This window comes from Phoenix dactylifera, unplaced genomic scaffold (genome assembly GCF_009389715.1).
Source record: "Phoenix dactylifera cultivar Barhee BC4 unplaced genomic scaffold, palm_55x_up_171113_PBpolish2nd_filt_p 000167F, whole genome shotgun sequence".
In the NCBI taxonomy this organism is placed as follows: Eukaryota; Viridiplantae; Streptophyta; class Magnoliopsida; order Arecales; family Arecaceae; genus Phoenix; species Phoenix dactylifera.
The window spans coordinates 673,851-687,716 of NW_024067708.1; the positions used below are offsets into that span (position 1 = coordinate 673,851).

The window sequence follows — 13,866 nt, forward strand, 5'->3', positions numbered from 1 at the left end:
AAGCTGCCATATTCTTAAGTGACACATCTTCTCCAGTGTTCCCAATAATTATCCATTTTGCAGTACTGTGAAATATATTCAAACTTGTCATTTTTAAGTACTTGTGTATGCATGCTAGTTGTATTTGCTCCAGGAGTGTAGCAAGATGACTTTTCAAACATGGTTAAAAGAGCATTATAGTAGAGTTCCATTGGACTTCTAAGATAATGGATCCAATTTTTTTTAATAAACTCAAATAATTACAAATAAATAAGTAATCAAAACAAATAAATAGGAATCAATTGAGTAGGAAAACTTAGCTATAGAGGCATGCGGATTGCATTGCCCCTAAAGATATATTTCACATCAATTACCCATGAATCTACCCTTGTTTCTAATTTGTTGGGTTGACCAAGTTTATTTTGTTGATGCAAGAAACTTGGGCTTCTGCTGCTGCCAGCACCTCCAAAATTCTAACCATCCTTTAAGGTGTTACCTATATGAGGCGGAGGCTGGGGATGTACTATGTACTCTTTGAGGATAATTCGACCACGATGATCGAGTGAATCCGAGATCGGAGTCGGAGACGTGGGATCAATTCTAAACTGCTACTCCAGGATATCTGTAGACTCTTAGCCCAGTATGGACTATCACATGTTTCACACATTTTCAGAAAGACGAATAGCATTGCTCGTTGGGTGGCTTTCTTCGTGGCCCACCATTCTGAAAGCTTTGCTTGGATAGATTGTGTGTCGGTGTCTGTTTCTTGCACTGTCTTATTTTTTCTAGTTCAGTTGGTTGCACTTACATCCGTGTGTGAGCCACAAGTTGCAACAAAAAAAAAAAAATAAAAAAAAATAAATAATTGAAAAGAAAGATAAAAAATTGTTATCCTTCCCAAGTCAACACTGTTTTACACCCAGCCCGTACGCAAGATAGCAAATGACCTTTGCCAGTTTGAGAGGTGCAAAAATGCGCACCGCTGGCAATACCCGCCACCCTGAGATGGGCATCGGCCGAGATTTTCTTCCTCTTATTAATGCGTTGAAGGTAGCAGACATAAAAATCTAAGGGCTACCAACGTCTCCATTACCCGGCAGTCGAACGACCCTCCAATCCCCGTCAGCCGCAAACTCTCTCTCTCTCTACGCGATCACCCTCGCGCTTCATCTACCCGCGGTCTTCTGCTCTTTGCGGTATTCTCTCTCCCCGAGCTGCCCAATTTCCCCGCCCCCTCTCCCTAGTTTATGTAATCGATATTATTTCGTTTATGTAGTTTTCTATCTAGATTTAACTCTCTTGACGCACCCCTCTGGAATTCTGGGAGTTTCGTAAAGTTCAATACCGAGATCTGACATCAACTATGCTCTATTTCCATCAGCGGTCGCATTGTTCTTCCTTGTAATCGGATTTGCTCATGCTCTTTGGCATAGTATATACTATTCTGCGTCGACCTTTTGAGTTGTTTTTGCCAATGATTCCTGCTAAAAGCTATGTTCTGTGTTACTTCAAGATTTTACAAATCCTTTCTTATAATTCTTGTCTTTTGTGTAAATGATTGTTTTGAGGATTGTTGTTGTTTGACCTAAGACAATAAAGTACTTTGTTTGTAATAAAGCCTGCTCAGAAAAATCTGTTTATGCACAATGATTACCCATCCAATAAGAAACTTGAAAGATGACCTGCACTTTGTGCAAATATAAATAGTAATCCACACCATTGCACATATGCAGTTGCTACTTGTGCACCCTAAAACATAGGCACATCATTTTTTTCAAATAATTTAAAGTAGTTTCCGTTAATGATCTTGTGCTATCACTATTTTCATCAAAGATTCATTTTCCATCTATTTAAAGTTTTTTTCCATGTTAAGGTGTTTATGTACAGATTATATTTTGGATGAGACGAAGGGGAAAGAATATCTATTGCACATGCAATTTACAATACTATTAAGTACATGGAGTGTTTGTGATCAAGTGGAGATAGACAGATCAGGTTCATGATTTTTTCACATATGTTTTGCTAAGATCATGAGGTGATAGATAGGGCATAAAAGGGTTTTGTGGCTGCAATGATAATTGACTAACTGAATCTTTTTTTCCTTTTAAACATATATGTAATTTGACCTGGAGAATGTGGAGTAGAGATGGTTGTTCCCATTACCGAGAAGATAATAATTTGGGTTATGAAGTAACATAATGTGTAACTTGTGCTTTTTTTTTAATGCCTTATATTGACATCTTGAAAAAAATCTTGAAAATGACGATCTCATGTCTGCTTCAAAGGATATTTCTTAGGAATAAGGCGTACAATCAAATTATGACTCCTTATGAAAGTTGATGGGCCTGTAGATACAAGTGCAGTACAGTGGTTTTGGGATGAACCTAGAAGTTTAAAGGGAACATATGGTGCACTGTGGATTGCTGGTGGTGACTTTGAGGTCAGTAGGTCATCCTTTAAAAGAAATGGCAAGATAAGTAATGCTAGAGTCTTGCTGGAGTGTAAGGACCTTGTCAATGTTTTGGGGCTTGGAGACATTCCTTTGGCTGTTCAAAAATGTCGGCGAAACCATCCGCTGGTCATTACCCCCATTTAGTTTAGAGTTAGAATCATGAGGCCATAACTTTGCAGGTTTGGAAAAAATAAAGTTGATGTATGAGGAGTTGAACGTGGTGAAGAAGTGGTGCAATGAGGCCCTGGCCTCTTTTTCTGTTGATATCTACTCTGGAAGTTAAGCTTCCCAAACTTAATCTTAAATGTTGGACTTAGGAAAGGGCAGAGGGTGGATTCTTAATAGGATTAATTGGCTTGATGTGGAGGTAGAAAGAGATCTAGGTGAAGATGAGACAACTGACCAATGTTTTTAAAGATAGATCTGAAAGAGACTCTTAAAAAAGTGTCGAAGGTCCCGCACGGCATGATTAAAAGAAGGGGATTGAAATTCAGCTTTTTCCTGTAAAATTGCTAACATTAAAGGAGGACCAATCTATTTTCTATGAAATTGATGGATAATGTTGTACATGTGAAACTAAAATATCTAACGAGTTTTATGAGTATTCCATTGGCTTGTTTGGCAATATGAAAAAAGAAAAAAGAGTAGCTGAGGCTTCATGATCTTCTATTTTCCCCCGAAAATAGGGTGATTTGTCTTTTGTTTGTAGAATCAACCAAACAAACATTGATCTAGGCGGGGATTAAGCTTCAAGCTTGATAGTTATCCAATGTTCTTTTTTCTGAGGAAGTTAAGGATAACTTCCTTAGGCTATTTTAAGACTTGTATTTGGGGACAATATAATCTAGCATACAAAACTATGCTTTCGTCACTCATATCCCCAAAAAAGAGAGGAAATCATGTGTATGAATTCTGATGCATGTGTCTGCTCAGTGAGGTTTTTATCATGTTTGGTTAATAGGCTACAGACTGGCGCTAGTGATGCTTGTGACTGTCAACTTCCTTTAATGAAAGGCAGATTCATACCGGATTGCTTCATTAGCACCTATGAAATCATATCTGATTGTAACATGAGGGAATGATGGAGTTATGTAAATTGAATTTTGAAAAAGCTCATGATAGAGTTTACAGGGGTTCAATTCTAGAATTTTTGAAGGCGAGAGGCTTATGATAGAATTTCTAGTTGCCTCAGATATAGTGAATTAGCAATCTTGTTCTAGTAAGCTAGGTAGGTTGGGGGGGGAGGTGGGCAAGAGAGAGAAAGAGAGAGGCTAACCCTTGTCTCCGTTCCATTTCTATTCTGGTGGCTAATGTTCCAAGTAGAATCTATAGTTGAGGCTGGATTGGTAGAGGGCCTTGTCCTAATGTTGAGGCAAATGGTGTTAAGAACCTTTTTTGTGCAGATGACACCTTGCTTTTTCTCATGCTAAGGAGTAGCTAGTAGACCTAAAGTTTATTCTATATTCTTTTCAAATTCTTATTGGCCTCGAGATCAGTGTATTTAAAAGATTGACTTAGTGCTTCTGTTGTATCTATTCTCAATTTTAAGGTGGATTGAATGTCATTAATCAAAAGAATAAATAAGAGACTTGCAAGGTGGAAAAGAAAGGTCTTATCCAAGGTCCGCCGTACCGGTACCGGTCGGCGTACCGGTGGCGGCCCGTACCGGTCCGAACCGGTTCCGTACCGGTTCCGTACCGATTCCGTACCGGTCCCGTACCGATTCTCCAACAATAAACCACCGGTACCAGATTCCACGCTGATCCGGTACCGGTCCCAGGCCGGACCGGTACGGCAGACTGTGGTCTTATCTAACTGTAGGATGTCGTTAATAAGAGACTTGCATTAGTCCACTTAGTTCTCTTAGCATTGTTGTGGGCATGTCCATTTTCCTTCTGTTAGTATCGATGATGAACAAGATTGATTCTTTTTGATGGACCTTCTTTTGGTGAGGTAAGGTGAAGGTTTATGGTTGTTATTACTTGGTTAATTAGATAAACTTTACAAAGGAAGGGTGAAGAGACTTCCTTGCATATCTAGGAAAGTGGCGGTAGAGACTTCTTCAGGCTATATGAGCAAATTAGTCGCGACCTGCCCAGTCTAACTTGTCCAACCTAGTTTTAGGCAGGCTTGGGCAAGGTTTCTTTGACCTATCAAATCAGACTAGGCCTAAAACTTGAGGCTTGTTTAGAATACAGAGTTAGTCTAGGCTAAGTAAAAATTGTATTGTCTTGGCCTGGTCCAACCTAATTTTTAAAAATGTATGAAATATATTATATTAGGCGAAAATGGTAAGTTATTTAAAATCAAAATCTCCTTTCACTCTGTTTTCTCAAAATCCAAACCCGTCTTTGTCCTCCCACCCCCGAACCTTGGACTTTTTTCTCTCTACCTCCCCGACCTCTATTGCAAATGACAATAACACAGTTATGGCACTTTCCCTTCTCCTCCTCCTTTCCCTCCCCAGCTACCTCAATTCATGATGAAAATGGGACCCCCCCTCCTCTCTCCTGCACCCCCTTCACTGCTCATGAAACTAGAGCCACTCACTAGATTTGGTGTACTTCCTCTCTTTCAATCTCTCACTTGGTTAACATGCTGGACCCCCATCATTTGGGCTTGTGCCCTAGGCCTAGACCAGGTCAGGCTAGGTGGGTATAGGACCTGCAGTGCAGCAATCAGGCCAGGCTCAGGCTGAAGAATTTAGTCACAGATCCAAGCCAGGCATGGGTCATCCTGTTGGCCTTGATACTGAGCTTAGGCCTGGTTTGAACCTGGGTGACCTGGTTGAAGCTCAAGTCCACCAAGGCTAAGGAGGCGGTTTGAAGGCCGTGGAACCTTTCGAACTATTATAGAAGAAAAACATATGACAGGAGAATTTGGCTCTTATGTTTATAGTCTCTCCCTTTTGGCAAGGTGCTAGTAGTTCCCGAAATAGTTTCGTTTACTTCATTAGTTCTAAATTAGGAAAGAGGAAGTCTATTGATTCTAAAAAGACCATTGGCTGGAAGAATGACCACTAGTGTTTTTCTATCCTGATTTTTTCCAGATCTGTGATAAGGAGGAGGTCAAAATACCAAGCTGTGTATGAGTTATTGAATGTTGAGGTAAGTTGGCATCCATAGTTTAGAAGGGAGATGGAAGAGAGCCTTATGTAGGAGTATTTTCAATTCAAGTCATCATCTCAGTGTTCCTCCAAATGGAGGGGACAAATGCCTTTTGGAGGTGGGAATGGCCAGAGATATATTCTCTTCAATATTTTTGCTGGTTTTTAACTTCAATGATTTGTTTTCTAAATATTACATAGGCCCTTTGGAGAACTCCTGTGCTGGAGAAGGTTATAAACTTGCAATCTTTATTTGGTGAGCATTGGGAAATAAATTTTTAATATGTCAAAGTCTTGCCCAGTGAAAATGGTCAACCCCCACTGATGCTCCTTCTGTGGATATCAAAAAGAAATGATAAAGCACATGCATTTTACTAGTCCTTTTCCTAAAAGCTTTAGGACAGTCTTCAGGCATTGGCTGAAAATCAAAGAGTGGCCAGCCAGCTTCTCTTCCCATTGAATGATTTGGAGAAACAAAAGGGTCAGATCAGCTTTTGGAAAGGGATGGAACACCATTGTAGCTGTGATCTGTGTGTTTATTTGGAAAGTGAAAGAACAGTTTTCTTTGTCTGAAACCTATCTCTTCTTTTCTGTAAAAGTTCTTCAAAACATTAAATTTCTCTTTTTGGACTTAACCAGCACAAATAGCAGGTAAAGCTAATGAGGAAATTAAGCCATCTCCTCAGGCATTAACTTAATCAGTTCCTTTGGTTCTTTATTATTTCTGTTTTGATGGTCTTCAGGCTGTTCCTTATGGAAGTAATCTGGTTGTAATTTCCTATTTCTTAATAAATTGCTGTACCTTTTCTATATATATGCATGCATGCATGTATGTGTTTCGATGAGAGAAAGCTGAGCGAACGGTATATTATGTAAAATTAAAACAAAAAGAAATTGAAACATAGCCAAGGACTTATATGGAGATGATAAAATGCATCCAGTAAACAAGCAGAAAACAAAATGGCAAGGATACCTTAATGAAGAGATTAGCAACCACAAAAATGATTCATCATTTAAACATGCAGAATTCTTGCAAACCAACACGTTCTGTCCAAAAACTAACTTTCAGCATGTTGAAGCTTATTGCACCATCCATGTACAGTTGGGTCTTCAAACACTCTTCCATTTCTCTTTCCTGAGACTTTTGCTACCCCACAGGTGTAAATGTAATACTATCATGTTACTGGCATTCATTTCTTCTACGCTATAGTTCCAGACAAGCAACTACTCTATGCTATTTATAGATGTATGAAGAAGTGGAAATCAGGAGAATAGAGCACCAAAATGTCCAACTAAGAAATATTCACATCCTTATGTTATAAAATAGAATTAGTCACCCCACTCTTTTTCATGTATTAAATATCAGTGTGCCATGATTAAATTATCTGTCATTATTTTCCTTGAGTGAATGCATAATTATTGATAAAAATAAGATCACCAAATATTCTCTACAACCTTCCAGTCAACATCTGGATCCCTTCCATCCTTTCTCTTCGATGTCAGTTCTCTTTTTCTGATAATATTCCTATAAATTATTTTAAAAAAATCAATTCCATTAAAAATGCTGATATGCTTCAGTTGGTTATATTTAACTCCTGAAAAGCCATTTAAATTAGGTTTTTTGTTGTTCTTTCTATCTAGAATTTCATCTTGTTCACCAAGTTGACACTTCAGTTTGTATCCTCTAGTGGTGTTTGATGGACAAAGAAACCAGAGTTTGACTTCAGTTGATGCCAGTTGTTAAATGAAGCCAAACAATGAAAATCAGCTATCTTGCTGCTTTGCTGCTAAACTTGGTCGCGATGATCTCAGACAACTAGGAACATAAGGCTGCTTATAATATGCTTCATCTTTTGGTTGAAATTTCCAATTCATTTCACTGATCTCATAATCTTATTCACTCTAGCCATTGAGTCAAATTTTGTCACCAGTATCCTTATCTGAGCTGTCAATGCTGTAGTTGATTGGAAGGAAATCCTCAGCTTCCCTCTTCCTTAAGATATGCAATCTCTTTGCTTTTGAACCCAATCTAATTTTTACTGATATAATCAATCAAAACCAACCATTTAATTTTCGAGTATTTTAACTTTGGCATTTTCTAATACTTCTAGATCTTTCTCTCTGTTTCATGTTTCTTTCTTTAACATTCTTATGTCTAATGGTGCAGGGATGTTGGGGAAATCATCAGCATCACCATTGCTGACCTTTGAATCTTCAGGATTTTGCCCCTTCTTATCTGTAGGTTGCTTCCTATAAACCTAATTTTTGGTTTTGACATCTATATTACATGTCCTCTGGCTTCAACTTATAGAAAAATGCACCTAAGCTATTAAATCAGCAAGATATAGGTTGAGAAAGCATGCACAAATATTCAGTGAAAATTTTGGGCTAAACTACCTTATTAGATCCAAGTTCGTGGATGAGGAATGGTTTCCATGTCTTGTAAATCCATTGAAAAATAATAAGGAATCGATAAAAGTTCTAGAGCATCTGCTAACATATTAAAAAACACTTTTGGTGAAATGAACTGGTATGCCACTTGTCAGTAAATTGATGCATTTATGTACCTCCTCCTTCATAGATTGATGTGCAAATGTAAATCTTTGTATGGACATATCTTTTGACTATAATGTACATTATCTTGTTCCAGTCAGATGTATCAACTTCAACACCAAGCTTGGCACTGCTTATGCAGACTCCACCATGTGGAGTAAGGCCCCATATCCAAATAAATATAAATAAGGAAAGATGTCGCATTTTAAGCTGTACATTGAAAAGGTGGAAGATAAACTCAATTGGTCCAACAGAGGTAGTAGTGCTAGAAGATGAAGAGAAGAAAACATGGGAAGAATGCAAACAAACACTCTCCACATTAAGTTTTTCAGCTGACGAGGCAGACGTGATGCTCAGGAAAGCATTTGGATGGATTCATTCGCCTTACTGGGGTGAAGAGAAAAATAAGTTAGTTCCAAGAAATGAAATGGTAAATGAAGTCTTGGAGTACCTGAAGGGCTTAGGCCTTTCTGATGATGATCTTCGCAAATTACTCAAGAAGTTTCCTGAAGTGCTTGGATGTGATCTTGATGATGAAGTGAAGACCAATGTTGCCACTCTAGGAAGGGAGTGGGGAATCAAAGGAAAAACTCTTCGAAATCTTCTTCTGCGGAACCCCAAAGTTTTAGGCTATAATGTGGATTGTAAGGGAGATTGCATGGCTAAGTGCACCCGGTGTTGGGTTCGGTTTTAGTACTTTTGCCTGCAGATTGGTATATATTCATAATGTTTCGCAATCATTACCCATGTATTTTGAGTTGACGTTCAGGTAAGTTGAAAAAGGCTTTGCAGTTTAAAGATTAACATATAGGAGGTCAGAAGTCAGGAAGCTAAACGTTTTGGAAGACCTTCCGAAGTTATTGGCCATCTATGATGGATAAATAACACCAATGTTTTTTCTTGTTTTACAGGTTGGAGGTTCACTCATGTCCACAATCTGAACATGTTCAAATGTTTACTATCCCAGAGACAACTTGTTTCCTATTTGAGGGGGTTCCAAGTTGAACTCAGAAATGAGTGTATCTTGTGTATAACATTGTCAATTGAAAAAGCGCTGCAACTTGTTGGTGCAGGTAAACTATAATATACATTTTTGAATCTGATCACTTGTTTATCAGTGCATGTCCCCAATATATCCTGCATCACTTTATTTGAAATTTGACTACGGTCATGTTTATAATGAGTGGAGGGTTTTCTTCTAAATGGGGCACAGCTTCAATGGAAAAAAACCGATCGTTATGCCAAAATCCAAGCACATTGTTAAACAGGATATAGTACAAGTATGATCTTTTTATTTTCTTTTTTCAGTGCATTAACAGGTATGATCTTTTCCAGAGTCCAGTAGCTATTAATTGCTGATCACCTGTGCACCTCCACAAGATATTCCTGTTTCTTTCAGTGTTGCAAGCTGGTTGGCATAATTTTCACATCTGTGTGTGTGTGTGTGTGTGTGTTTTGAGAGGATGGAGTGGTGATAGGTCTCCACTCATTTCATTCAGAAAAGCATAGCCAGCAGGGAGCTGACCTTCAGGCAAAATGTCCTACTCTTTCCCAAGAGACTTCTTTACATCTAGAGAGTATAAGATTAGGTTTTTAATTCCGAGATCTCAGCTGTCTCGGAGGTTGCTTGATACTGTTATAGACCAAGATCTTGGTTGATCTCGTGCCTGGATTGGAAGCTGAGACCAAAAAAGTCGGTCTCCAGATGTTGGAAATCTTGGCTGATATTATAAGAACCAAAATTTTTGAGATCACATTTATTCTGAAAAATATATATTAGTTCTTATTAAAATATTATTTTAAAATTATAAAAAGTAATTAGGAAATCTTGATCGATGTTTTGATATCATATCAGTTGATATATCGAATTATATTGGTTTATTAAAATGGGTGCTTCAGTGCATGGGTCAAATTACGCAGCTTTATCCTTGTCTACGGAGAAACTATTTCTTTGTATGGATCCTATGAAACATAGGTCATAATGAAGCAATATTATTATTGTGCCAAGACTTCCGGCTATCATATTGGTATGTAAGTATGCCAGAGACAGAATATATCGTGGGATTTTGTATCGATACAAGCCTGCTATTATATTGATATCTCTGTCGAGAAAATCGCCAAGATGAAAACCTTGAATACAGGTTACAATCCCAGCCTACAGGAAGAAAACCAGCATGAAATCCCACGTATTCCCATGCTCTAAAAGCAGGATCATTATCCATCAATCCAAACCTACAGGAGTTCGAAAAAAGAAGTTCGAAAGAGAAGCTAGGAAGAGCAAGTCATGGAAGACTGGAGGCCACTCTATATTGCTTATGCCGATTGGAAGCTAGGTAATGACGCATACATGAGCATCTCCATCTTGGTGTGTTTCATTCGTGGAGCTGCATCTGACCAAGAGAGAGGTAGGGGGGGAAATCTCATAAAGAGAAGGATGTTTGTGATTTTACGACACAACCAACACCCAATTGTTGTGCATTGTCGAGCCCACCGAGCACGGTGCAGGAGGCATTGCAACCTTTTTCACCTTAGAGACATGTCTGCACCCAGATTTCCTTTCACCTTGAAGCAGCGTTTAAAACTAGCACATAATTTTTCAACGCAGGAACACCAGATGAAACGAAGCTTAACATTGGACTGGCTGTAAAGGATGCAAAGCTGCCTTCCTGTTGACTCTACTTTCCTTAGACTACGGTAGTCAAATAAGCTATCTTTTTTTTTTTTTTGATGAAATGGGAGGCCGAGCCACCCTTCATTTATTAGTAAGAAAGCATGTACAAAGCTGGGTTGAGTTAACAATAAAGATAGTTTGACTAGATCCCAATTATCCAAACCCAAATTAAGCTCAGTGATTTGAACTAATGCATTTAAAGTGCCACTAGACTCAAACCTAACTTAGCTTTCTTCGTTAACTGAGATAAAGTCGATTCACTCACATAATCCAATGTTTAGTTCTCTAGTCCCCAAGCTATTGGGCGAAATATTGATTTATTCCGGCCACTCAACCCAATCTTTTTTAGAAAATTAATTTGATCACTTGATTAGACCAGACTGACAAATAGGATCCAATTAACCTAGATTTATTTGTTTTAAAGATCTAATGTTCACAGATTCAAGAAAATTGAGTTATCTTCATCATATTAAGTCAGTTGCTTGAAATTATTGGACTGTTAGTTTTTAAATTAAACACCAATATTTTTATTCACTACTTATGAACAGTTGTTGTAGGTTACTTTATTAAAAACCAATGAAACAAGGATAAATTGCTTTGTTGCCAAAGAAACTTTTTTGTGAAAAGCTAGGATAACATATTAGGCACTCGATAAATCTAGTTTTACTCAAGTACAATTAGGGTGTCACTGAGCCGAGCTTGATCAAGCTTGAATTTGATCAACCTTGGGTTGAAACTAATTTTGAGCTTGAACTCTGGCATCAAGCTTGATTTGTTTACTATACTTTCAGGCTTATTTCAAATTTAACTTCGAATCAAGCTGAACCAGAGCTTAATTGATCAGTTGATAATCTTAAATTGAGCTAAAATCAAGTCAATCTTGAATAAAGCTTGATTCTTGATTTCAGGGTTGGTTCATTACTCGGTGTAGACTTGAATTAACATCTAATGGATTCAAAAAACCAAAAGAAGTACACCACGTTGAGCTTTACTCCAATGGTATATTATATAATATATAATATATAAAATGTAATATAGAGGAATATGTATATAATCCATAATATATATTATGTAATATATAATATATGATATATAATATATGATATATAATGTATATTCTTAATTCATAGAACATAACATATAACATATAATATATAATATATCATACACAATACCTAATATATAATACATAAATATATTTTAAATATATTTGAGCCTAATGAAATGAGATGATCGAGCTCAGCTATTTTTTTTCTCAGTTCTAAATTAATTTCAAGCTTATTTTGCTACTTCAATCTTGGTTTGTTTAGCTTTGAAACTAAGCTTGTTCCAAGCTTTTGTTAAGCCATGGTTGAGCTACTCTGTTCATTGGACAGCCTCAAGCACACATGCTAAAAATCAATGAGATTCTCATTGGTAAAACCATGAGAGACTTTACCAATTAATTAACTAAGCTGCTAGCACCTTCAATCAGGAATAAAGTTATTTGACACAAACAAAACTTTCCCAATTCTTGATCAAGTCATGGATGAACTTCTTCAAACTATTGGAAATATTTTTAAGAAGATCCTACGGGAGCAACTCAATATGCAATAGCCACTCATCTCTTTTTCACAAGTAAATTCTTACTTACAGAAATATACTGAATAATGAACTCTTTTCATTGATAGTTTGTTTATTTGCAATCAAGACAACCTAAATTTTGAATTTTCTTTTTAAGAAGAAGAGCAGATAGATCCATCTAAAATAAATTATTCAGGCTATATGACCAAATAGTTGGCATGCATTACCCAAGAATTCAACTTGAAACCTCCTCCTAAAGAGAAGGGGTGTGAACACCAGGCACACACTATTATCTAAATTTTCCTTTTGGTTTGTTAACCATGGCTCGTGCCATTTAATTCCTCATCTTTCTCTACTACTTTGTTCTAGATAAAGTGCTACATATTTTCACTACCTTTAATGTGATTCTAATATTATCATCCAATGACAAATGGACCCATAGGCTTTTTATGGTTCACGTACTTAGATGTAACATTGGAAGAAGTATCAAGATAGCAAATGCTTTAGTGATGGCTGTAATCATATCTTAACAAAAAGTAATACCCCAACTTTGTTTACTTTTGAATTTTGGATTAAAGCAGGTGTGCATGCGGCTGTTAGTCCCCACTCCACCTACTACACAAAGATTTCTTGGTAAGGCATTCTTTTCTATTTTAATTATCAAAAAAAGCTTTTTGTTTTGGTAAATACGCGGTGAGCAAAGCTACTGGAAGCTCACGGATCCTCTACCCCTAATCCCTATAAAACCTTCCAATCTTTGCATCACACAGCGGCAACTAGAGCACATAGAGAAACTTTCCCGGGTGCTCAGAGGCCCACATAAAGCCTTAGAACACTATACATGGAAAAAAGAACCCCGTGAAATCTTAAAAATCTAATGCTAAAAGGCTCAGCAAGTAGCCATCACAACTAAAACTATGGCAGACTCTGGAAGCAAAGAGATCCCCCCGCCACTCACCCTCCCTTTTCCTTTTCTTTTTTCAAGTGTGCTCTCGTAGGAGGAAGAGTAGTGGCAATTCCACATCAAAAATTAACGTAGTGGTCCAATCTAATCAAATGGCTTTTTTTTTTTGGCTCTTTTGGTGAGAATGTATCAAATGGCTATAGTAAGGGTGGCAATAGTAAATGATAACCAGCAAAACCAACTCAAATGCAACCCAAGACCTCAGATTTAGACACAAACAAGCGCCGTTAATTAGCATGTGGGCTAGGTTTGAGTCTCGTATCGGCTCGAACCTTATTGGGTCAAGTGTTATTTCTCTGACCATAAAATACTAATAGATATATAATGATTACATTTTTGAAGAACTTATGCATGCAATAGCTACTTGATTATCCAGAGCCAGGTTTTAATTGGATTTACCATTAGACATGGAGGTAGAGCTTGTAACTTTGGATCTCTGCATGGTTCCATGTATAATATGTTTCACAAAGGCTCTCCATATGGCGGACTCACACAAGGTAAAAGTTGATAGGTACGCATGGACACGTTGAAGTGCGATAACGTCGAGAAGGTGACCGATGGACAGCTATTCTTAGCGT

At 37.5% G+C, this 13,866-nt stretch overlaps 1 protein-coding gene across 4 annotated transcripts; it reads left to right on the forward strand.

Annotated features, from left to right (window-relative positions):
- Positions 1-935: 935 nt before the first annotated feature.
- Positions 936-9,247, forward strand: LOC103711271. 4 transcript variants are annotated; one of them, XR_604742.3, is made up of 5 exons: positions 939-1,175; positions 1,867-1,974; positions 7,705-7,775; positions 8,188-8,859; positions 9,002-9,247. XR_604742.3 is itself a non-coding variant. In XM_008797355.3 (4 exons), the coding sequence occupies exons 2-4, from the start codon at positions 1,911-1,913 to the stop codon at positions 8,782-8,784; spliced, it is 732 nt and encodes a 243-aa protein (XP_008795577.2). In that variant the 5' UTR covers positions 936-1,175; positions 1,867-1,910; the 3' UTR covers positions 8,785-9,247. The 4 variants fall into 4 exon arrangements, 3 of the variants coding, with proteins under 3 accessions (XP_008795577.2, XP_026662114.2, XP_008795578.2); XM_008797355.3 differs by having other exon boundaries at positions 936-1,175; positions 8,188-9,247; XM_026806313.2 differs by lacking the exon at positions 1,867-1,974 and adding an exon at positions 1,256-1,380 and having other exon boundaries at positions 937-1,175; positions 8,188-9,247.
- Positions 9,248-13,866: the final 4,619 nt, after the last annotated feature.